Here is a 21,870-nt window from a genome sequence, read left to right as displayed (position 1 = left end):
CTGGCCCTGCTGCTAACCTGCTGCCTGGTAGCTGCTTGGCAGTGAATAGAAGCAGTTGAAAGGGCTCACACCTCCTGGGCAGCTCCCAGGCAACCAGCCAGTGGGATCTAGAGCTGTGAGCCCTTTCAGTTGCTTCTGTTTAAAGGGCTTGCACCTGCCGGGTGCCTGCCAGGCTATGCAGAGACCCAGCAGGTGCGAGCCCTTTAAATAGAAGCCATTAAAAGGGCTCACACGTCTCCATCTCCCTAGCAACGTGCTAGGGGCACCGAGAGGTGCCAGCCCTTTCAATGGCTTCTATTTAAAGGGCTCTCCTGTTCCTGCATCTGCCAGGCAATACGTTGCCAGGCAATATGTTGCCTGACAGGCACGGGGAAGGTGCAAGACCTTTACATAAAAACAGTTAAAAGGGGTGGCATATCTCCAGCTCCCAGGCAACGCACTAGAGCAGTGGTCCCCGACTTTTGCAGATGCCCCCAGGAGCCAGTATCACCCACGCACTGCGCGCCTGGGGCTGGCGCTGCTCCTGCGCTGCGTGCCTAGGGGTGGGGATGCCCACATGCTGTGTGCCCAGTGCCGGTGCCACCATGTGCTGCTCTCCCGGGGCTGGCGCTGTTCCTGTGCTGCACGCCCAGGGCTGGCGCCACCCATACACCACACGCCCAGGGATGGCACAGCCCTTGCGCCGTGCACCCATGGGCGCGGCCACCCATACGCTGTGTGCCCAGGGGCCAGCACCGCCCAAGTACCATGTGCCTGGGATCATTCGGCGGGCACACAGAAATGGCCCAGTGGGCGCCATGGCGCCCACGGGCACTGCAATGGGGACCACTGCACTAGAGGGTGGGGCCTGGAACTGCCTTGCAGGCCAGGTAAAAGCCATAAGCCAGCCAGATCTGGCCCAGTAAGAGGCTTTTGCCTACCCCTGATCTAGATAGACTGGGTTAGATTAAAAACATCAGGGACCAAATTGAAATCTGTGGAGTTGTGCCAAGGATAAATTTGATCATACAATTATTAAAAACCAAGACAAAGCCAGCAAATTCTTTTGCACTAAAAATGCATGCTGATGTTACAAAACAAGAAAGCACATTTATCAGAGGTGGCTGTGTCTGAACATAAGGGAGTCATCATCTTATTATTTACCATTTCACTACTTCTGCCTGTGTGCATGTCACACTGAGAGCACCTTTTTTTTCATGTTTGCGTGTTCCCCGTTGGTGCATATTGAGGAATGTATTATTCCTCGCTCTGCTTCCCATTCTAATAGGAGCAGTCTGTAGTGGTTTTCAGGTGACTCACCCAGCGTGTTTGCAATTAGCAGATCCTACAAATGTATCTGTGTACAATTTCCCCCATCCCTCCACATAAAGAACAGCAGTAATAATCTCTTGAAGATTAGGCACTTTCAAGCAGAGCACTGGCCATAGACAAGACGTAAAAAGTCGCATACTGATCCAAGTCAAGACAAGAGTACCATCACGGAAAATAGCCCTGTAAAAGAATCACGTGCTAAAGGCAAAGAGCTTTATTTACAAATAGAAATGCTCACCCCTCCCCAGAGTGTTGAAAGCAAGCCAGGAATAAGCAGCAACGACCTTTCCTATTTGGACAGAAGACAAAAGCCAATGCAGACCAGCCTTTTATAGAGTGCTGTGCAAATATGGGCTTTTGTGGATAATGGAGCAGCAACAGTAGATTTTTTTTTTTTCATCACTGGTTTGAAAAAGAACTAGCTGGTAATAGAACAGTGCGATGCACTGGAGATTGTGTCTCCCAAGAAGTCAGATGAAACATTGAAACTTCATTGCTAGTCAAAAGCAAAAGCTGTCCTCTTATGCACATCTTAAACACAGATACTCTGCTCTTATAGATTGGGATTGTTCCACTGAAGGCAATGGAGTTATGTCAATTTATGCCAGCTATGGTTATGGCCCAGAGGGCTTAAGGAACTTGAGTGATACGTGGCCCTGGACCTGGTCTTCTGCACAGGCATGACTTTCTCCAGAAAAGCATTTAGGTGCTTTTTATTTTTAGAACTAGGTTGGTCTAGGCATTGGGTAGAAACTCTAAAGGCTTAATTTTTGGTTCAGGCTAAGCCAAAATGTTCCTTCAAAATGTTTTGCATCCATATGTGGAATACATTTTGTTCTCTGCACTGAGACATGTGGATATGTACCACCAATAAAAACACTTGCTGCTGGCTATGGGCTCAGTAGGCTGTCTGCTACTCAGCTGGGCTATATTTGAATCTCTCCTGGGCGATTGCCCAAGTGCTCAGCTTGCAGGGAACATTGCTAACTGCCCCTCTCCCCAAAGTCTGGTACGTCTCAGAACCTCTTGGGTTCTGCAGACACAGCTCAAGAACTTGTTAGAGCAGGGCCTCTGGAGAGTGGCAGTCCTTCTTTCTGCCTTTTTGGCAGAGAGCAGCACCACAGCAGATCCACCCAGCTAGAAGGAATGCAAAGGTGAAAGACAGTTCAGAGAGGGGGAAGCTGTAGGCCATCTGTTCAGCTCCCATCAAGTGGCTCCTTCACGTTCTTACCTGCTTCACTGTTATTTAATGGGCAGCTGCCGAGAACTGGGCTCAGGTTTTGTCATGCATTGAGCAGGATGGAGAGAATGATGTTTCCAAGGGTCTTTCATCTGCCATGGAGACCTTTAAATTCTGCCCAGACATCTTCTGAGAAGGATACGAAGATGCTGCATTTCATAAAGCAAAACCAACGGCAAAGAGGGACTGAAATGCAAAGTGGTAGTCTTCTGACGGAGTGCCACAGAGCTAACCAAGCAGCTGCACTGCCTCCAGACAGCACGTGCTGGCTTACTTGATTTGGGAACTTATGTTTAAGGACATTGTGCTGAATAGAAGCTCATGATTCATTCTCCTGGTGGTCAGGGGGCGTGTTCTTCTTGTTCTGTGGAACATTTCTGAAAAAGACTTATTTCTAAGCCCCCTACACTTCCTGCCAAGAACTTCAGAAGTTGGATTTGTTGCTGAGGTAATTTGGAGCAGTTCCATAGAGTCAGACATTTGTAGTCCAGAAGGGACCAGAACCAGTCCAATCTGCACAACACAGGCCATAAGATTTCTCCTAGTAATTCTCACAATAAGCCCAATAATTTGTGGTTGCAGTAGAAGATCTTTCTTATAAAGATATCCAGAAAGTTCAAGTCATTGAGAACCCACCACATCCCTGTAGGTTGCTCCAATGGTCAGTAAACTTCAGTGCAAAAACTCTACACCAGTAACTTCAGTGGAGCCACCTCAGGTCTTATCTATACTGCCATGGGCCATACACCTAAGTTATGCAACTTCAGCTATGTGAATAATTAACTGAAGTTGATGTACTTAGGTCTGCTTACTGCAGTAAGTCAACAGCTGGCACTCTCCCATCGACTCCGCTTACTCTTCTAATTTTGGTGGAGTACAGGATTCAATGGGAGAGCACTCAGCACTCGATTTATTGTGTCTATACTAGACATGATAAACCAACCCCTGCTGGATCAATTGCTGTCTGTTGGTCCAACCCATATTGAAGACACAGCCTTAGTTTAAGCCAGCAGAGAATCTGGCACCAGATCTTTATTACATAAAAATCTGAAGAGAATGAGTCTTAAGCAGCTTTCATTGTGTGCTAGAGAAGCTACTGGCCTTTGTGAGAATAGACCGCTACATTATATTGCTAGAAGAAGCTCAGCATCTCAATTCTATGTCAGAGAACTTTATGAGAACGTCTAAACTTCTCCCTGTGGATCATCTATCAGACCAAGTAGTAGATTATTTTTCCATTAGGCTTTACGTATGAAGAGCTACAAAGATATTCAGGGTTCTGATTAAATGACTGGGTCAAAATCTAAAATGCAGGGCATATACAAGTTTACCCTGTACTTAGGGGAGGAATATAGAGAGAGAGAATTTATTTCTTGATAGAAGACAAATGACTAACTAGAGGTGTGGAATCCTTTGCTGTTCTCCAAGCTGTGTGAATCCTTTTTATTTGGTTTGCTTTAGCGATGGGCCAAACAGAGAGCTATTTATCTGACCCCTGCATGTTGGTGCTTTGGATAAAAGGGAATCATTGGTGTTTGCTCAACTAAGAAGACATTGAGGCTTAAATGTTTGCAAAGTGAGTTTCAAATGGTCAGCAGGGAGATGATCTAGATTGGGGTGGAGAACCTATGCTCAGGGGCTGGATGCAGCCCCTGGCTTGTCTGGATCTGGCCCCTGAAGCTTGGGATTCCCCCCAGCTATGGGGAACCTGTGCTGGTGAGGGGTGGGGTTTTTCTTGTTTCTCACTTTTGTGCCCTGACTGATTTTTCTGTGGGTCAGTGGCCCCCGACCCGAAAAAGGTTCCCCATCCCTGCTCTAGATGTTCAGGATATTATCTATATTGTAGAGTGGGATGCAATTTCTACCAACGCCTATAACATTTAAGAGTCGGGGCAGATTTTCAAAGGCATCAAATCCCATTGATTTTGAATGTGAATTAGCACTTATTGTGCCCTCCCCGCCAAACTAAGTTTTTCTGACATCTCTGCCCCACGTAGAGCTTCCAAAGCTGCTTTTTTCTCCAGCTTCAGGAGAAGTTGCTTAGAGAGTAAGGGGGGGATATGATAGAGGTCTCTAAAATCATGACCGGTGTGGAAAAAGTGAATAAAGAAAAGTTATTTACTTTTTCCCACAATATAAGAACTAATTAAATTAAATTAATGACTGGGACTTTAACAGGGTTAAACAAAACTAGATGGATTCATGGAGATGAGATCCATCAAAGGCTATTTGCCAGGATCGGTAGGAATGGTGTCCCTAGCCCCTTTTTTTCTGGATGTGGGTGAGAGGGGAGGGATCACATGAGGATTACCTGTTGTGTTCCCTCCCTCTGGGGCATCTAGTATTGGCCACTGTCAGCAGACCGGATACTGGGCTGGATGGACTGTTGGTCTGACCCAGTATGGCCGTTCTAATGCTCTTATGAGTCTGTTCCAGTGCTCTATGGCACTTTGTTTTAAAGCCCTCGATTCCCAGGGCTGCTGCTAGGAACAGAGCTGATAAATACTACGAAAGGCACCAATTAATCTCCACTATGTCAAAATTTGCTCTCGTAGGCTAGAGGAACAAACATTTCAGGAAGTTTTCATTGGTGCAGAAAAAGCAGAAACAGCTGCGAGGAGATGAATGGCTTGATTGCCGAGCTCCGTGGTAGGGCGCTCTGCCTCCCTGCAGGCCCCCTGGACATTTGGGGATTGCAGTAGTTCTAGAGCGGAGCAACAACTGGGGAGGGCTGCAAGGGTAAATAACTCCAATTGAGGTACATGAGGCTGAATTCTCCGTTACAGGAGTGGGAGCTAGTTGCAGCTCCCTGATACTCTCCGTGAAAGTTGGAGCAGCAGCCGCACAGGGACGTACTCTGAAGGGACATTGGGGACAACCAAACTCTGCTCCTCCAGCTAATGCTCCCCCAGCAGATGTGGGGTAGCAGGAGGTACCTATGCTGTGCAAAGTGGTCTTAGGAGACTGAGGAATCAGCCTAGGATGCTTAACTCCTTTCCTGCTGGAGTAAGTGGGTGTATGTGCATCACTATGTACTGCACAGAACAGGATAGTCATTGGGGGAAGCCAAGCCCCTGAGACTCTTCTGTGCAGCAGTCATTGAAAAATATTTTGAGACTTGACGCTTTAACTCAGCACCCCAGGAAGGATTTTCCTTATGGTCCTTGGGCAGCGACATTTCCCCACAGAAGCTGAGCAGTGCATATCCAGGCAAGCATCAATCTCTGTCATTGAGCAGCAGCAGGAGAGGCAGGAATACATGAAACAGAGATGCATCCATAGCAACTCTGAGCCACCTCTCCCTCGCCCTTCCAAACGTTAGAGCCATATCAGGATGTGGAACTTCGTTGATGCAGTGTTCCCTGTAAACCTAGCACTTGGACAGCTACCCAGGAGAGATTCAAATGCCACCTAACTGATTAGCAGAGTGCTCGCAGCCAGCAACATGTGTTTCTACTGGTGGTGCACATCTGCACATGCCTCTGTGCACATTACAAAATTTATTCGGCATACAGATGGAAACATTTAGAGGGAACACTACTGATCAGGCCCATTTTGAGCAGGAGATCCCACATGACAATGATGTTGTGTCTGGCTCACAACAGCAGGAACAATAAGGAAAAAGAAGAATTATTCAAGTGTAAAAGAGAGACCAAAATTCCATATGAAAGAATCTGCAGTGGGTAGAGGCAACCCTAGATTGCAATGGGAGATCAGCTTATCTTAGGGCTGGGCATTCCGAAGGAGGCATTGCAATGGGACGGCTCCTGGCACAGTCAGGCTGCTGGTGAAGACTCAGCTGCGTAAAGCTAATTCTGATGTCACAACCGGGGTGGGAAAATGAAAGCAACCAGATAAGTACAGATAGCATTCGAGGAGATGCGCCATTGGGCCAAACCACTTAAAAAGACGATCAGAGTCCAGGCACTGCCTGTTCTTGCACCTTCCTGCATAGGTGGAGGGGGAAATTGACAAGTGCTGGTCAGTTCTGGGTTGATTTAAATGGATTTTGACATCAAAGGAGCTACCCAGGCTTGCACTAGCTGTAGTTCTGGCCCCACCCTTTGAAAAATAAGCTTCTGAGCTTTGCATCCCTCCTCCCCATGCATTGCAGAGACCAGATCTCCTGGCTAACCCTTGGGTGCCTTCCTCTGCTCCAGGAAGGAAGAGGGACTGTTAATGGGAGTTGAAGTGCCTTGGCAGGGGGCAAATTCAGGCCTGGTGATTCTCTTATTAACTCTAAGGTAAAATGGCCATTGCTCCCTGGAAGGGAATGGCATTACCTGGAATTGACCCCGGTCAAGCTAGCAGCAGGGTGTGGCCACTTGTAATGGAAAACCATTACCACCCATGGTCTGACATCAGCTGGTGCTTGTCTCTCCAGCCTGTGTGCATGTCACAAAAAGCACCTGCCACAGGGGACCTCTTCTTGGGCAGTTCCTGCAGAGCATGAATTCAAGGGAGTCTGCATGCGGGGGACAGGCACCCACTTCCATTAGAGTTGAATTTAGCCATAGTGCTAGTAGTACATGCTCAATGAGTGAACACAATGTATGTCTTAAATAACACCAGCTGCATTCTGCTGGGTCCTAATGCTTGATGTGCTTTTCTCTTTATCCCCACCCCTGTTTTTCCTGTAGATCCCTTACCTTCTTCTGAACTCTTCTGTGTCAGAGATGAGGCCTCGAATGTTCCCGGTGTTCTTTGGTGAAAGCATTGAGGTCAACCCTGAACCTGTGCAGGAAATTAGGTACACATGGACGGGGTTTCTCCCTTTCCCTCGATACATTTGCTTCTGCAAAAGATTAACAGTGTTTATCAATGGGGGTCACGGTTCTTTTGTTGGGGACGGAGGAGAGGAGGCAATGGGGGATTAATTCCTGAACTAAAAAGAAACTGACAGGGGTGGTGCAGCAAGGGTGGTTCCAGGGTTCGTAATGGGAGATGGAGGTCTTCATTTCCCAGACAGTATCAAATACAGCCCCAGCTGGGTTAGAAAACCATTCCCATCTGGAATGCTGTTTGGTGGCCAATGCAGAAAGTTGGTGGTCTCAGTCCAGTTCCCAGTGGAGGAAGATCAAAAGAAGCTGCTGTTGCTGCTGTCCATTTTTACTGGTGCTCTCAGCAGGGAGGCCCAGGTTAGAGCTATCTTCAGGGGGCTGTTTCTCCTCTGCTCTCTAAGGGTGGTTCTTCTAGCCCATGACAGAGGCGCGCTGATACTCAGTGCTGGGAGGCTGGTGCTTTGCTGCCTGCACACAGTAGCAGGGCTCACAGTCTGAGTTTCTTCTTGCCAGCACAGAATTCACTTTAAAATCACCAAGATACATTTTCAGTGTGTTACTCACCTGGCTTGTGGTAATAATTAGAGAGAGAGGGGTGGGAGAAGTAGAGGTTATGAATACAATTTTCCCCCTCCCAACCCACACAAAGAGCATTCTGGGAACGTGCCCCAATCAATCTCTGGTTACCCAGGAACAGATGGTGGGCACATTTTCATAACGATTACACAAGCCTCTTGTTTGATGTGCACCAAGCAACTTGCTTGCTTATATACTTTGCAGTGCGAAAGACATCAAGGCAGATCATGTTACGCGTGCCACATAATCCTCCAGCCTCCCTCCAGGGTGGAGGTAATCGGCGTGCACACACCCAGCTTTTAATCCTTTTTTCAACAGAGCTGCAAATTCCTTACCTGCTGACTGTGGTTGGAAGGTTTGGAGCAGTAAAATGTGAACGCTCCACAGCTCCCTGCAAGCTGAGCTTTACTAGAGCTGTATTTTTTATTATAATTTTTAGTTTGTATAACTGTAGCACCTAGGAGCCCCAATCTGGGACCAGGACCCCATGCTGCTAGGTGTTATGTGGACACAGTGCAACAAAAAGAGTCTCTGTCCCAAAGAATTTTCAGTTTAAGGATCTTTACCTTGCAGGGTTATTGGCTTGGTGCGCAGTGGACTATAGACAGAGAAACTACCAAGGATCAGGCCCACCAACAGGGAATGTGAAGGGGAGCATTTTCCCTTGGGACAAGTGATTTTAAAGGCCCAGAAGGTCCTGGAAACAGCGGCACTGGGAACCCAGGGCCATTTAAATCACCCTGGGAGTGCCGCATGTTCCAGAGCCCCGCATGTTCCAAGCTGCTCAGATTGCTGGCAAAGGGTTGGTGGGGACATAGTCCAGGCGGCGCTGGGAACTGGCTGCCATAGCCCCACCCCATCCACTTGAGGCCCTGCCCCAGCCCCTTCTGGTAGTGTGGAGCCACTGTCTCCTCCCCTTCACCCAAGGGCCTGGCTATCCTATTGGCCCCTCTGAAAAGGATGGAAGAGCCACTATTAATTATTTTCATGTTTATTTTTTTTCCTCATCTTAATGGTGGGTGAGCTACCAGTGCTCATTTGGTGTTGTCCGCAAGAACCAAACCTCTCAGCTTCTCTCTGTTTGAGTTGGGATTGGACCTGTGTTCCCTGTAAGATGTGCATTTGTGTGGCCTCTCAGGAGAGATTCATATACCCTTTCCCCCTTCTGATTAGCAGAGTGCCCACAGCTAGGATTTTTTCCCCATTGGTGCTGCACATTTTCACATGCCTCAGTGCACATAAAATTATTCCACACATGGATAGAAAAGATTAGCAGGAACAATAGACTTTACCATTCCTGGCTTTTCTGTAGAACCCAAACCCCCATCAAGTAGTCTCTACTCTCTTCCCAGACCTTTGAGTTATCACTAGGTCAGTATTCCATCTGCCCATTTGGCACCGTTTTTTGAGGGTGAGCCGAGTCACTTCACCCCCTTTTTCCTCTGCTGCAGCATAGTTTGGGGCACATGGTTTTGTGCTGTAGGTGATGTGCACAAGGCCCCTTTGTAAATCCAGCTGCTCTTGCTCTAAGCAGGTGACCCTTTGCTCTCACATTAGAGGGATGGGCAAAAGGTGTTAAACAGCTCAGTCAAGCCCCCTCTAGCTTCCTCAACATTCACATCGTGATGTTATTTTCTTGCCACGTGAGGGCAGGAGCTGACACTGGTGCACAGCACAGACTGGGAAGGCACTCACCTTAGGGCCACCTGAGGGTCCCTATTGCAAAATATAGGAGTATCAACCTACAGAGGCAGTTTTCAGCCAGCATTTATGTCCATTTCCATGCTCACCTGCCGGCCTCTGGGAACTACCTTCTAGGGAGGGCTGCCTCTTTCAGGCACAAAGCCAGGGGAAGGTTGTGTGCTGCGTGATGACGATCTGTTCCCTTACGAAGTATGTTTTAAACATCAGGGGAACTGACCGCCATTGTGGTCAATGGCAGTGCTCAGAGAGACCAGCTGCAGAGCTTGCCAGAGACCATAGAGGTGTTTGGGGTTGCTATCAGGAGGCCTGGCAGAAGATAGGAGTGGGTAAGTGCAGAGTTCCCTTTTTGCCTGACTTCTCGCTGCCCTTTCCAGGTGCAACTCGGAGGTGAAATATGACTCAGAGAAGCATTACAGGGATGACATTTTCTATGGCCCCATCCCCACCATAACGGCTTACAGTGAGACGGTCGTGGCCACGCCAAACTGCACCTGGCGCAACTACAAGTCGCAGCTGCTCTTTGAGCCCCGCCAGAGGCCCCTGCGGTTCCAGAGCACGACCATCATCTTCCCCAAACATGCCAAGAACATTTACCGAACCACACTCACCTATGGCCTGGGCTGTGCCAAGCGCTGGTTCGCCTCCAGCGTGCAGCTGGAGCTGTGCGAGGAAACCAGCCCCAGCATTGTCTACCATGAGACCCTTTAATTCCCCCTAGGGGCTCTGATGACCATAAGGCCACATCCTTCTCTGGCCTCTGTGGACAGACAGATTAATAGCATGTGGTCTTAGACGAGTCAGAATTCCTTCAAGAGGAGGCCAAGCAGAGACATCCTCTTTATGGATCTGATCAGCAAAAGGCTGCCATTCATTGTAGGAAGTGTTTGATGTACATGCTCTGGATTTTTTTTATTTTATTTTTGATAATATCTATTTTGAATAGCATTTCTATGAAATCAGATCACAAAGCGCTTGGTTTGCCATTACCATATGTTATAGTGCAGCTTCCCCGTTCCGTGGGTCTTCTCTAGGATCTAGGTGCAACTCAGCAGTGCCTTGGAAGCTGATCCTATCCAATAGAAGACCAGCTGCAAACTCACAAGATAGCCCCACACAGATGCCACCCACCTGCTTCTCCTAGTGTTTAAACACAGAGAAGACAGTTATTTTTAATTGCATCAAACCTCAGTCCTATGCCAAATCCCAGCTTGAAGGACAACTCCAGGATTGCGGGGCCAGGAAGACGTCCAAGTTAGCTTTTTTTTAAAGGTGCCCCCAAATCAGGAAAGATGGTCATGCCAAAAAGGCATTAGACTTTCCAGCGTGGGCAAGAGCCACACTCCCATTTAAGAGCCTTTTTAGGAGCCAGATGCTTATATGCCATAGCAAGAGACTGTGCAAGGGGCTTTTAGAGGAGCTGAGAAAGCAATGCTTCAAGGGAGACTTGCCTTCAGGAAATGTCAGGAATCTCAGCTAACACAAGAGAGGGAAGGTGTAATTCAGGATTAACCTGATTTTATATTAGGAGGGCTTATGACAATTAATTTATGTAGGTGTAGAAGAATATGCTTTAAAGGGCAATTCCTTGAGGACCAAAGGTCGTAGGAAAGGATACAGATCATAGCAGGAGCAGAATTGTAAATTCCGAGTCGAAGACTGTCAATAGGACAGACACTTCGAAAATTCAGCAGAATGGGGCCGTAGCTCACCACCAGCTTGGTGAGCCTGAGAATAGTGCATAATGTTAATAATTTATCCAAGGACAATGAAGGGAACTCTCCCCTCCTTATCCCTCCCCCCTCCCAAGTTGGCTATTTCCCATGGATGTGAGATGCAGCTGTAGGAAACAGGGAGGTGGGCAGCAGCTGCCAGCATCAGACCTGACTAATCCTTGCCACCTACAGGATCTCAGACAGCTGGCACTGATAGATACTTGTCATTGGGGCCCCATGTCCCTGAAACAGACCCCTGCTTGCAGAGACTGATTGGACACCCCTTCCCCACCTCTTATTCACAAGTGATCAGTGTGGCCCCCTAGTGGTTTATTTTTCGGGATGCTAAGCTGCAGGAGGGAAGTGGGTTGCTGTTTTAAATGCTCACTGTTATGTGTATCTAAGCCACAAGAAAACCATCTGTGCTAGGCTGGCATCAGTGTTAAAAGGCAACAAGAAAAGAGAACAGCAGTGCTCTGGCAGGCTTTGGTTTACTACTAAAGGCTCTGTAAGTAGCATCACTGCACTGATCCATTAACAACTGTGTTCATTTCCCCCTGTAGATAACAAACTACAGCAAGGCAAGTGCAGCCCTGGATGGGAAAGGAATTCAGGAAATCGTGCCCATAGTTATGAAAAATGAACCTGTCCGGCAACACCTGGGGAGAGGACTTTTCTGTTGATTAGACCATAATAGGTACAGCGCTAAGCCACAGTGCATTGGTAAACAACAATATCTGCGCAGAGGGGCAAGAAAGCAATCCCAAAGCTGTAACTGCTTTGTGAATACTGGCCAACAGGGCTTGGACTATCAATGGAGACTAAAGGAATTAGGTGCCTAACTTTCATTGGATTTGTATGGGATTTGGACACCTCTGGAAAACTTCTGAATGGCACCTAAGTAATTTAGGAGACTAAGATCCATTTTCAAAGGAGATTTAAGGCCTATATCTGCAAAGGCATTTAGGTACCTAACACCCAGGGGAATTAGGAACGTATGTGTCTATAAAGTGCAATGATACCGAGAGCTGTGCACTGCCTTTGCCTTATGAATGCCAGCTGCTGCAAAAGAGCTGGTTGGCAAACAACATCCAAAGACCTGCCTCACTGTCCGTTCTTTGGCCCCATATTCCTGACACTGTCTGTTTTGTCAGACCTTCCTCAGCAGCCTGTGACTGGCTCTTGAGAGGCTTCCCGAGGTGGAAAGAAAGGTACAAGGCACCTTTCCCACCTTCTATTGTGGACTGTCCCTGTGTCCCCAGGAGCTGGCTAGCTACAGAGGGGAATACACACATTACTGTCTTATGGGATAGGTAAGTGTGTGCCCTGTTATCCCATCTAATCCACCCCCAGTTCTGGGCTTTGTTTGCCATGCCAGCACTTCAGTGCACTTGCAGATTAGAAAATGTACTTGAGAGACACAACCAAATGCACCGTTTCCAGTGACCTGGGAGCAAAAGGGAACAATAGACCCGAAGGCAGCTTCTTAATAGTGAAACTTTGTCAGGAAAGCAGCAGCCACTCAAATCATGAACATGGCTCCACTTCAGTGGCTGCAGAGCATTTTGCATTGATGGGTCCTCGGGTGAACTGCAAGGTATTTGGCTTGTAAGGCAACTGAAAAAGCCAAGGAGTTTATTGCACATCCTTGGGAGCAATGAAACCAGCATAACTAGGTGCCAGCAGGACTGAACGGGAAAACCTGCAGCATCTGACCTTCCAGAGCAGAGATCTCCTGGATAATAGTCCCACAGCGTAACATGACTGGGTGCCAACCAGGACCTTTGAACTAGACTACATCAAATGCCTGGTAGTTGTAGGGTGTTTTAAATATCTTGTAACAACTTCTGAAGGATGCTCTTTTTCTGAAGCTGGTGTTGGACTGGACACTTATGTCCATGCAGATCAATAATAGGTTCCCACTCATTGTCTAGATTAAGTGTACAGTTATGCAGGTAGCTGGTTGGTTGCTGGAGATTTATACTAAGCTGACATGCAATGGGGTAAAGGTTCAGAGGAATAAGGTGTGCAATGCATTGGCAAAAGGAAATGCTTCTGCAGTTAGGACCCATGGGTTCTTGTTAACTCTGCTACAGGGATTATACACAATAGGTCTGGCAGGGACATGGCTCTGTAAGGACCAGGCCCTTACAGCACGAAGCTTCTTTTTAAACTTGTCTAAAGGCCTTCTGACTCCGCCAGTGAAATCAGCCCAACGTCTCCAGCTGATCTCAGTGGGAGTCTGCTCGAACCCCTTTGTAGCCACGTTTATTGTTTGCTAGTTTAATTCTCTTTCAAAGCAACTTAATCAATTACAGCCTAGACGTCCCTGAAGTCGCCTCTTACACAGCGTGGTCTTGTACCCATGTTAGTCCCCCAGTAATGTAGATGCAACAAGATGGGTCAGTTTTCTGTTTTAAATCTGTCCCTTTATGCTTTTCTGCATAAATACATCCCAGATACTAGGAGACCCACTCACTTTGCCGGGTTTTTGGTTTGATACTGCCAAGTCTTGTGTGAGTCTCCAATGTGCTTGTGATAGAAGCAGACGTATGTGGCCTTCCTTCACAGTGCTTTTGTCCTACTTCACTAGCCAGTCCTTGAGGCCTCTTTACATGTTGCTAATAGTGCTGCAAACAAAGCTCCTTTCCTGGTTTGAAAAGCAATAATGGTTACATCTTATTTTGAGCACCATCAATTGGATTCTAGGTTTGCTATGTTAGTCAAGAAAGGCCAGCAGCAAATAAATGACTTATTTGTAAGCTGTTTCATGCATTTAAAGAGGCTGTTTGTCTTATTTTACAGATTTCTCTTTTTTAAGGAGGGATATAAATAGTTTTAAACAACAGATCTTTATACATTTATTTTTCCAGAGTTACAGGCTGTTAATCTGGAATGAGTAAATGTAGGTTTTAAAAGGTGTATTTCCTTGATCAATTACTTACCAATGTCACCCAAACTTTTGACCTGTTTGTTTTCAATCATGCAATGAGTAGAGTTGGTCAAAAACAAAATTTTTCTTTTAAAACTTTATTTCCCCCAATGCAGAATTGTTTTTTTGAAAACCAGAGACTTCTGTACAAACCTGACAGTTTTTCAAAATGTTCTGTTCAGCCATTACAACCAGAAATTTGGAATTTCAATATTTTTATATTTTGAGGGGCTTGTTTTCGTGTCTTCCATTTTGTCACAGAATGCAATAGGATGCATGATGCCTTGAGTTGGTTTGTTGTTTTTGATTTTCATAAATCCTTTTGCCACTATGTAACATTTGGGAAAAGAGCAGGACAGAGAAAGAGATGCAGACCGACTCTGAATATCACTCATTTTATTGCATTCAGTGGCAAAAAGGAAAACCTGCCACAGACAAAATAATGAAATGTCTGCATCTTTCAATTCAAGATTTCAATGTTTTCCAAAGCATATTCTGCAAAATGTTTTTTTTTAAATGCAGTCGTTTTTCTAGAAGCATTTTCCCTCTCTTTCATCAGCTCATCACAGAAGTTGGCTCTTGCCCCAAAAAAAAAAAAAAAAAAAATTAGAAAAGGTAGCCCGAGGGAGAGTCTGCAAAAATCTGTGTAAAGCAAATGGAAGACTAAAGGATGGGTGAATCGGATATAAATGTTACGTCGTCTGTGTGAGAACATCATATACTAGGATATTCTGCTATTTTAAATTTTTTCTGGACATTTTACCTGTTGTCACAGAGAGACATATTTTCTTTCCTTGGGGGTGAAAAAACACAAAAACAATCCCGCCTCATTTACATCCATCCAGTCTGATTGAAAACAGTAAATCACAGAGTTGCTCAACTCACTTGACCTTGCCAGAATTGCTCAACTCACCGATCTTTCAGAGCCAGATACACTATGTGGCTTTCAGGGCCATTGAAGACCATTGAAAAACTCTTGTTGTTTTCAGTAGGTGTTGGATCAGCCACAGGCAACTGTTGATGGGATTTTCAAATGCTCTCTGTGTCAACCTAGCTTTGCTCCCAATGAACTCAATAAGAGTTAGACCCCTATTGGTGTCACTGGTAGCAACATTAGGGCCAATGTTGATCAAGTCTAAAAAGCCCACTCTTGCTAACAGATGAACCATTTTACGTTAAAAGCGTTAGGATGCCCTTTCCTCTCCAGCACCGCGAATGTCTGTTGTCCAAACCAGCTAATGCATTCTCTCATGGGAATCCTAAACTGCAGATGGAAGTGAAAAATATGGGATGTTTGGAGAAGTGGCTCATGCTCATGGATGTGTTGTATTTCTATTTTTATAATTCTAGGGCTCTAAGTGCTTGTAAAGTACTTTGCTGTTGTATATGTGGTGATCTGGTACTTCACAATACGCTTTTATTTTTGTATTTTTTTTCTCTCCACAATAATCCCTTCCTGTTCAATTTATAGAAAATAATTTAAGAAAACAAATATATATATATATCTTAATAAAATGCAGAAAGCAGACACATCTGGCTCTTGATTCCTCTTTCATACACAGCCGCTTGCGACTCAGCACCTAACCTTGCATTAGTACTGGAGAACCAGATGGGATGTTTTTATGAGGCTTCTATTAGCTGTCTTCTCTCTATTGGGGTTGGGTTAGGAAGTCCTAGGACTATGTGGTCAATAAAATAAATATCCAAACTTTCTTTTCATTTGGAAGTGTTGGGATTAGGGCTGTCAAAGTGTAATAGCGTACACAGTTAACTGATGAACTGGGACTCACTGGTTAACATTCACAGTTACACACAGGCTCCTGGTACGCATGGGAAGCTGGCTTAAAAGCTGGCTCCCTATGTGCACTAGCTCCCACGGAACCAACTGCTGCCTTGCCACTCTTGATACAGAGACAGTAGTGTGGGACAGCAGGTGGTAAGCTGGCATGCCTGGGGAGCTGGGCTGGCCAGCATGCACTGGCTTCTGAGGAGCCAACTGCTGACCCTCATGTAACTCTGAAATTTTCAGCAGTTCCATGCTTATTTAATTACATTCACTTTAACATCCCTAGTTGGGATGGGAACATGGAAGGAGGGAATAGAAAGTACATTTCAGCATTTCCTTAAGCTACCACATTCAGCTGAATGGACATGATGAAAGACAATCTGGAGGAGTTAGTTAAATCAAGTCACTGCATATTAGACTGTAAGGGGGAGAGGCTCGTGCAGCTTAAAGTGCAAGCCTGGGATCAGGAGTTCTGGGTCTGTAGCTGGCTCAGCTGCTGATGTCTTGCACGACCTTGGATGAATTGTGAGAATCACTAGGGACTATCTTCAGAAGTACCTCAAAGTCTAAGGAACCTTTGTCCCATTTTCAAAACAGGGAGGCATGTAGGGACCTGATATCTTCAACATCAACAAGACAGAGACGCCTAAGTTCATAGAGGACAAGACCATCTATGGCAGAGGTGGGCAATTATTTTTGGTGGGTGGCCACTCCAAGCTTTTGGACATGGTCAAGGGTTGCATTTTTCTATGGAGGAGATTGCAGGGTTTAGGGTAGAAGTTGGGTGCAGAAGGGCGTCCGGGGTAAGATAGTGGGATACAGGAGATGATGTGAGGTCTAAGAGGGAGCTTAGGTGAAGGGGGGAGGGGTTGTGACCTGGGATGTAGGATGAGGGTGGGAGTATGGGTGCAGAAGAGGATTCTGGCTTGGGGGGGGGGGGGCTGTAGGAAGAGATGCAAAGACTGGGAGGGAATTGTGACCCGGGACAAAGGGGTGCAGACTGCAGAGGATTTAGGTGGTGACCTGGTGCAGGGGAATAGGGTTCAGGGATTATGCTTTAAACCACACCAAGCCACCAGATCTGGCCTGTGGACCACCCTGCCAGGACCCTCAGGCATGCAGCTGCCACAGGATAAAGCGCAGTCTGTGCAGCTCTCTGCTCTGCAGGGAGGAGGAGGAGGCTTCCTGTGATCTCTCTGCCCCCAGCCTAAACCTCAGCTCCTATTGGCTGGAAACAACCAGCCAATAGGAGCAAAGCGATTGGCCTGAGGAGATGGGGAGGCAGCACAAGCCTCTTTCCCTTCACCCTTCCGCTCCGGGGAGGTAACCAGCCTGCAGGTTAAAGGGACCTGGGGCTGCAGCAGGCAGGATCTCAGACTGCCTTGGGGGTGATGCAGGGCTGCTGGCTTGGGTATGTGCCTCCCAGCCCAACCCCAGCTCCTCCCACATCCCAACTCCCTCTTCCCAGGTCATCATCCAAACCCTCTGCACCCCCTACCCCAGGTCACAATTCCCTCCCAGATCCTGTAGCCCTTCCCTACACACCTCCTCCAGACCAAAATCCTCTCCTGCACCCATCCCCCCTCCCAGACCCTGCACCCCATTCCCCTGTACCAGGTTACCACCCAAACCCTCTGCAATCTTCACCCCCTTTTCCTCTGCTCCCAGGTCACAACTCCCTCCCAGACTTTGCACCTCCTCCAAGAGCCCCACCCCACAGGCCAGAATGCTCTCCTGCATCCAAACAACCTCCCAAGCCCTGCACCCCATTCTCTGGCCCCAAGTCACAACCCCCTCCTCCATCCAAACTCTTGCTCAAACAACTGTCTCCTGCACTCAGTCCCTTACCCCATGCGCACGTCTGCACCCAACCTCCACCCTAGACTCTGTATCTCCTCCACAGAAAAGTGTGGCCCTTGACTGCTTTCCAAAAGCTTAAAGTGGCCTACCACCAAAAATTATTGCCCACCCCTGCTTTAGAAAAGTTTCCCACGCCTCTGCAGCCTCGCTGCTTTTCTCTCAGCAGTGTAAGTGTGGAGTTTGCCTGCCAGTTGTGTAATCACCTGGAACTGATGGAGAATGGAGAGGGCTTCCTTTGTGCTGGCTGGTGCTAGAGAAAGGTGACTGAACTGCTCTATGGAGGGGCAGGAATGTCCCAAGTAACAATACTGACAAGTCTCTGCCAACAGAGCAGAAAACCAGCAAGTGGGAGGCTGGGGGCAGTGCTCCCTGTAAGCTGTGCATTTGTGCAGCCATACAGGAGCAATTCAAATGCCACCCAGCTCATTAGCAGAGTGCCCACAGCGAGACTTTTAATTTCTACTGGTGATGCATATTCACACATGCCTCCGTGTACATAAACATTTATTCCATGAATGAATAGAAGATATTGGACCATTGGCTGATGCCAGTCTAGCTCAATGAGACCTGTTGGTGTGAAAATAAACCTGCTTAGATACCACTGGGAGATTTGCTTTGAAATTGCTAGTCAAAGGCCTACCACAATGAAACAGCACCAGCCCTGAAATAACAGCCTCCTCCCAATTCTGCCATTCTTGTGTGCAGGTTCGCTAGGTGACCTGTGCCCATCCCCCCCAGCAACAATGAAAGTTCTCCCATAACTGCTTGTCTGGTTGCGGTTTGGGGCACGACAGAAATCATCCCAAATAAGACTCTCATCACCTACCCACCCATGGCTTCAGTTTCTCACTCTCTTATATGGAGATGATATTATTTACTGCACTGGATCATGGGGAGTATGTTGTTTATCATTATTGTTTGCACCGCTATATCAGCCAGCAGCTCCAATGGAGGGTAGCGCTCTCTTGAGCTAGCGGTGATGTACAAACGCACAGTGAGAGAAAGTCCTTGCTCCGAAGAGCTTGCATGCTAAACAGGCAAGATAGGCAAAGGGAAGGAGGATAAACTGAGGCTCTGACATGCCTTTCTCAACTTCACATAGCAAGCTAGATACAGATCTGGGAAATAGAGCCCGCGTCTGCTAATTCTTGGCCCAGTTCCATAATCCCTACCCCATACTACTTCCTGCTGGGACATTTAATTGACATTTGGAAAGGCCCCAAGATCCAGAGATAAAAGAGTCCAGATTCTCACTCTTCATTCAAGATTCTCAGTCTTGATTGTTAATTTATTCTCACGCATATTTTGTCCAGGCTAATTTTAAATGATTCGTACGAAGAGGCTTCTCTCACTTCCCTTAGGAGACTGTTTCAAGTTTGAAGTTTTCCCAGTTATTCAGTCTAAATTTCCCTTTCTCTCTCTCACTCCATCACACCTAAGTGGGTAACCCTTGGGCCAGCTTACTAATGCTGCTCTCTCCATTTTTCTGTATGCCTTTCAAATACACCCACCTAAATCTGTATATTCTGTGGCTGCATCTAGATTGGCATGATTTTCTGGAAATGCTTTTAACGGAAAAGTTTTCCATTAAAAGCATTTTCAGAACAGTATCTAAATTGGCACAGATGCTTTTCTGCAAAAGCACTTTTTACGGAAAAGTGTCCATGCCAATCTAGACGTGCTTTTCCGCAAAAACGCCTCGATCGCCATTTTCGCAATCGGGGCTTTTTTGAGGAAAACAAATCTGAGCTGTCTACACTGGCCCTTTTGCACAAAAGCTTTGCGCAAAAGGGACTTTTGCCTGAATGGGAGCAGAATAGTATTTCCGCAAGAAGCACTGATTTTTTACAGTAGGAAGTCAGTGCTTTTGCGGAAATTCAAGCGGCCAGTGTAGACAGCTGGCAAGTTTTTCCGGAAAAGCGGCTGATTTTCCAGAAAAACTTGCCAGTCTAGACACAGCCTGTGTGTCCCTAATCCAGGACAGAGGAAGAAGCAGCTCTGTGTGCTGCTGCTCCCGCACATCTGGGGGGGAAATAGCGCACAGAGGAGCATCCCCTCAGGCTTTTCCTTGCTGCTTCCATAGGTGCCGGGGCAGTGCATGGGAGCGGCAGGGTATGCAAAGCCATGTGTCCCCCCGGGAAGTGGAGCAGCAGGTAACCGCTTCACCTTCACCCCCCTCATGCTCAGACCCTGCAGCACCCTCTTTGGCCCAGCAAAATCTTTAATCCGGTATACACTGTTTCCCAGGGTTGCTGGATTAAAATAGGCTCAAGTGAACCGTGAGATAGTGCTGATCACACAATTTGACATGTTTCATATCCAGGAATTAATGCACTAGTACAACATGCAGGTTTTACAACTGGTTTTACACGTACGTTTTAATGACTTTCCTCAAGGCAGATGCACCAGATGGATTAGGGAATCAAAACCCTGCCTAACGCTGAAATTAGTTGAAAAGAGAAAGCTGTAAATGTCAGACTCACATGAAGAAAGCACTGCGAGCATGCTGGGAGAATTCTCAGCTGTCTTCCAATCCCTAGGACATCTGCAAGGAGACTAGTGATTTAATCCTTATGGACAAGGCATATAAGATTTAATAGGAATGAAACCAATGAGTGTCTATAGATAATATTGTTAAAACCTATAGAACTGAAGAGAGAAGGATACCAGATGCAAGAGAGCTATTTGTCTATTCAGTTTGATAGGCTGGCTGAAAAGCCTATATAAAGGTGATCATTTTCTTTTTCCATGCACAAATCTTTGGTGAGCCATTCACCCAAAAAAAAAAAAAAAAAAAAAAAAAAAAAAAAATCTCAGATACAAAAGCATTTCTTTGTGTTGGATGAAGGACATGTATTTTGGTAAGCAAAATCATATCAATCAAGCCTTAAGCTAACAACTTTTACTATGCCATCTGGATCTTATAAATTTAAGTGAATGACATTTGGTATTAGTTCTGCTCCAGGGAAATTTCAAAGGCTAATTGCCTAGATCTCAGAATGATTGCAAGGTTCTGAAGTTAATAATGAATGGTGCTTTAATTTGGAGAAGGCACCTTAAAGAACAGAAAGAAAGACTTAATCAAGTTTTGTAAACAGCAAGAACCTTGACCTTAAAAAGCCAAAAAACCTGATGTCGTCATATAGAAGTTACTGATACCAGGCATCAATTGAGTAAATCTGGCTCAATTGTACAGTCAGCTAAAATAAAAAGAAACAGCAGAGAGTTCCATTCCATCATGTAAAACACAGCTATGGAGAACGTATGGGGATGACAGAACCATTTATTAAATTTTATTCCACATCTCTCTATGGTCAATAAGCCATTAAGGAAATTGCTGGAAAATGAACTGGCCTGGTTGTGGGAAGCCAGCCAAAAGCAAAGCATTTAAGCAGTTTAAAACATTGATCACCATTCCACCAGTTGGAAACGATCATGGCTGAACTACAGTGACTGTAGACTGAACTGAGGCTTGGCTAACACAATGGTGCAATGTCGTGAGATGAGCCCCCCATGCACGCTTCCACACACTGTCTCCTCAATGGGATGATATTTCCATTATAATAACAGAACCTAGTTATTTACTGTCAGCAGATGGGTCTTCTGAAGATCACTAGGTCATGTCTTACTGCAGAAAAGGCCAGTCGCATTTGCATCAAGATCCTTAAACAAAGCAAAAAGAAATGCTCCCAGATAAAGGAAAAGTTGACAGCTGCACTTGATTACTGTATGTTCCATCGATAAATACATGTAGAGAATGGATAGGTGCAAAAAATAATCTAGCCCAGGATCCTGAAGCCCCACCAGATGTGATTTCCATGTAGAATATGAACCAGATAAGGAACTATGCATAACAGATATATATATAGCAGGACAGACCTGCCTCCTCCAGAATTGCTCAGAGACCTAAAAAGTAATATAATGTAAAATATTTCCCTGTGCAGATGACAAGTGCAAGATGTTAGCAC

General features: G+C 46.3%; 1 protein-coding gene across 6 annotated transcripts in view; it reads left to right on the top strand.

The window, feature by feature from the left end:
* RFLNA (refilin A) overlaps window positions 1-15,786 on the top strand; it is a 33,844-nt gene extending 18,058 nt beyond the window's left edge. For 5 of the 6 annotated variants that reach the window (XM_075898514.1, XM_075898513.1, XM_075898512.1 and 2 more), the window contains exons 3-4: window positions 7,192-7,301; window positions 9,987-15,786. In XM_075898514.1, the coding sequence (XP_075754629.1) occupies window positions 7,192-7,301; window positions 9,987-10,320 (444 nt within the window). In that variant the 3' untranslated portion in view covers window positions 10,321-15,786. The remainder of the gene's footprint in view (window positions 1-7,191; window positions 7,302-9,986) is intronic. The other variant, XR_012896000.1, reaches the window with a different exon arrangement.
* The last annotated feature ends 6,084 nt before the right edge of the window (window positions 15,787-21,870 follow it).

This window comes from Pelodiscus sinensis, chromosome 15 (genome assembly GCF_049634645.1).
Source record: "Pelodiscus sinensis isolate JC-2024 chromosome 15, ASM4963464v1, whole genome shotgun sequence".
NCBI lineage: Eukaryota > Metazoa > Chordata > Testudines > Trionychidae > Pelodiscus > Pelodiscus sinensis.
The sequence above is the reverse complement of the archived record's forward strand: the minus strand, read 5'-3'. Positions and strand labels throughout refer to the sequence as shown.